The 3,542-nt window shown below is 39.7% G+C and overlaps 1 protein-coding gene across 1 annotated transcript; it reads right to left on the bottom strand.

The window, feature by feature from the left end:
* Nucleotides 1-469: 469 nt before the first annotated feature.
* On the bottom strand, nt 470-2,797 carry LOC149242973 (disease resistance protein RPV1-like). The gene is made up of 4 exons (XM_089371083.1): nt 2,250-2,797; nt 1,051-2,134; nt 594-911; nt 470-490 (listed from the first exon to the last, which is right to left on the bottom strand). The coding sequence occupies exons 1-4, from the start codon at nt 2,795-2,797 to the stop codon at nt 470-472; spliced, it is 1,971 nt and encodes a 656-aa protein (XP_089227209.1).
* Between the last annotated feature and the right edge of the window lie 745 nt (nt 2,798-3,542).

Here is a 3,542-nt window from a genome sequence, read left to right as displayed (position 1 = left end):
AGCAGTGGAAACCATTTATCAAGCATGGAACTCCACTCATAATTTATTTCAGCTACCAGAGAAGGACATCAGATAACTTAGAAAGGCCGATTTTGTCAGCAGAGTGTATCAGAACCCATATCTAATTGTAAATGTGGTTGGTGGTCCATTAAAACACCTCCACGCATATCCTAGCAGATATAGAGTGTTTTTTAAGTAATACACTGTAGTTCAGTTTTTTTTTTTTTTTGTTATGCAACAACGTGTATGTAAGAAATATAATCTTTACACACAACAGTGTAAAATTTGCAATGAGAGACAGAGTGAAATTCTGTTTTTGGAACTGAAGCGTTCCTGTGTAATCCCTCTGTTAGAGGAAGACTTTTGTAAAAGTTAGTTTTGTGAATGAATACAAGTTTTTTGTGTTTGTGTGTTGAAAACTCTGTTCTCCCAAACATTTTTTTTGTTTCCGTTGTGTTAAAACAGAGCATCATTCTCTATTCGTTATGTTCTGGAATTATCATAAATTCCCAACAGTTTCAGGTATCAAAAAGACGTAAATCATGATTTTGGTGTACAAATGAAATGAAGTTACAAAAGAAAAATAAGCATACCCGAGATTCCTCCTTCCACAGCGATTTGAAGCTCTGCCCGGCCATTTCTAAAACTCTTAAGTTCTCCATTGGTATCCAGTCAGGCACGCAAGAGTATGGACAATTATGCCAACGGAGCCATCTAAGATTTGGTGACAACATTTTGTCCAGTATGGGTTTTAAATAATAACCATCTGCAGTTGCAACAAACTGCAAATTCGAAATGCCAGAATCATCCCTCCGTCTGTTGCACCGTGGCTTTGCTGTATGTGAACACCGCGACGACCAACTGCTGTAATAACAATCCAGCATCCTAATCCCGCGAACTTCGGTCATTATCTGCTCACATATGAAAAGTATACAATATCACAATTGTCGATCTTTATTTCGAAAAAGCAAATATATTTCATGTGAATACAGAAACTTTAAAATTCAAATTTAATGTGAATCCAAGGGTTTGAATGATGGAAGCACTTACAGCTGACGATTGCTCCAGCAAATCATCAATGTCCTTCGTCGATTGCTGCCAAAGACGACGGATCCCTAATCCCTGCGCAATATTTCTTGCCAGGTCACGAAAGTGATCATGCATTCTTATGCAATTTTTCGCGTCCATTTCAAACAGACACTTGTCCTGTAAATTTTCAATCCCGTGCAAACCCCATATTCTGATGGCAAGATCTCTTTTTTCTCCTATGAAAAAGGAAGCAATGTCTAAAAATATATGTTGATCATTTGAACTGAGCTTGTCGTAACTTATTTTAAGACTCGCTTGTATCTCAGTTCCAGGCAGTAGCTTTTCAAGTTCATCCACTGTCTCTTGCCAGTAAGATTCATTCCGTCGACAAACAAGCGCCCCGAATACTTTGAGCGACAATGGCAATCCATCGCACGATTTTACAAATCGTTGTACCAGATCTTCAAATTCTGATGATGGACATGGATGATTCAAGGCATAGCAACAGAAGAGCTCTTTGGAATGTGATTCACTCAATCCCTTCAGATAATAAATTGAGGACTCTAACACCCCTGAACTTTTGAGGACGTGCTTGTCCCTGGAGGTAACTAAAATCAAGCTCTCAGGGCTAAGGATATCCCTAATTGGCAAAAGTGCTTCCAATTGAGATGCATGATCTATATCATCTAGAACTATAAGACCATGAAAAGACGAGACATACTTCAAAAGTATCCCTAACCCTTCAGCAGGATTCTCAATTTTGCAATTTTTTTCACCTATGAAGGCTTCTAAGAGATTCGTTTGCAAAAGAGTTATAGGATTTTGTCTCACATCAAATAAAAAAGAGGATTTAGTGTAATCTGATCTTCTACGGTTGAACAATTCCTTGGCTAGGGTGGTTTTCCCAATGCCACCCACACCCACAATGCCCACAACCTTGCAACGCTCCTGATTGGATAGGGCCCTCTTTTCAAAATTTTCATATTCAGCGACTTTGAGATCCAACCCAGTTGGATGTTTTGCCACATGCACCAATGGCTTTGGAATCATTTTCAAAACTTCTTTCACTACATTGTCCAGTTTATCAAATTCGTCGTTCTCGTTCCTGAATTCAATTGAGTAAACAAAACAAGTGAGAAACGCATACGAATGCAAACTAAGGGAATCTAACAAATGAAAACTAAGTCGGATGTTAAGGTACAGGAGGAGATTCAGCTCACCCAATCTCGCAACCGCTTAAATTGGCAACTCTAGAAAGTGCGCCTCTGCATTTCTGAATATTGTCAGAGCTGTAGCGTGGCTTCTGTTCACCAGTTTTAGGATCAAGTGTAGTTTTCTTTGCAAGGTCTCGCAGGGCATCAGCGTACGCTCCATCTTTGACATTATAACGGACCACCGAAGGTTGAACCTTGTAAAAAACTGGAAGAATGGCTTTCCCTGACTTTACCATGAGAACAAGTTCATTCAAGCACCACCAAGATTCGGCATACTTTGGTGAAAAGATTGCAATGTGAACAGACGCACCACGGATAGCCTCTATTATCTGGTGAGAAATGTTTTGTCCCTTCTCCATCTCTTCCTTGTCGGAAAAGACTCTCATTAATCCATTGGAAGTAAGGTGCCGGTACAGATATCTGGCGGCCATTTCACCATCCAGACCGCGGTGATTAATAAACAGATCCCAAGGAGTACAAGAAGTCGAGGCAGAAGAGGAGGCCATGGAAGAGGAAGCAGCAGAACCTTGCGCGGATATAGTTAGATTTGCCATTGATACTGAAATGTGGAAATGTATGAACTGATAAACGGGATAATAATAATAAGATGCAAAGCTTCAATGGAATGCAGTGGAAGCGTTGAACAATAATGCTTTGGATACCATAGACGCGTGACCAAGACGCGTATTTAAAGGTGCAGCGCAGATAAGAGATGCCATTTCTTGGCCACCAACGCGTGAAGTCGTACGACGTCCACAAATATCGTCCACTACTTTTACTCTATGGCCGACCAACATGTTAAGAGGGAAGACTCCAGGCATGATTTCCTTTTACAACTTGATGATATTCCTTACGTAGTAGTCTATACTGCGACTTTTTTGAGATGCACTTCGTACCTGGTTATCTGTCAATACTGACACCGAAAAGCACTAGTACATCGACACTTCAATGCCACAGCTAACATATTACTCGTGCTTCTACATTTTTTAATCATTTTAAATTTCATAAACATGCTTTGTGCTTTTTTCTCCCGCGTCTTACATTTTTGAATTTTTGTAAATTTCGTAAAACTGCTCTCGGCTTTCTTTGGCATCTCTATTGGCATAGTGATCTGAGTGGCTAGGAGATCTCAGGAGAGGGTGATGGTCCTTTTGTAGCTGTCTTTCAATAGGTATCAGCGTTTTTCATTTACGCAATTTTTCCCTATTTACATTAAATAATGGTGCTAGTCCCTATTTACATTAAATAATGGTGCTAGTAACTCGCTCTGAAATAGATGTTTCAGAAATTTCTTTTAGA

Source organism: Pinus tabuliformis, chromosome 8, assembly GCF_031772625.1.
Source record: "Pinus tabuliformis cultivar Carrire ecotype Pingquan chromosome 8, CPIR1, whole genome shotgun sequence".
In the NCBI taxonomy this organism is placed as follows: Eukaryota; Viridiplantae; Streptophyta; class Pinopsida; order Pinales; family Pinaceae; genus Pinus; species Pinus tabuliformis.
The sequence above is the reverse complement of the archived record's forward strand: the minus strand, read 5'-3'. Positions and strand labels throughout refer to the sequence as shown.

What these genes read in the sequence shown, in the direction of transcription:
- LOC149242973 (XM_089371083.1), bottom strand. Translation starts at nt 2,797, where the DNA reads ATGGCAAATCTAACTATATCCGCGCAAGGTTCTGCTGCTTCCTCTTCC. An exon ending in TGCTGGAGCAATCGTCAGCT is followed by an intron (nt 912 to 1,050) that starts GTAAGTGCTTCC and finishes ATATGTGAGCAG; the next exon opens with ATAATGACCGAAGTTCGCGG. An exon ending in TGTGGAAGGAGGAATCTCGG is followed by an intron (nt 491 to 593) that starts GTATGCTTATTT and finishes TGATAATTCCAG; the next exon opens with AACATAACGAATAGAGAATG.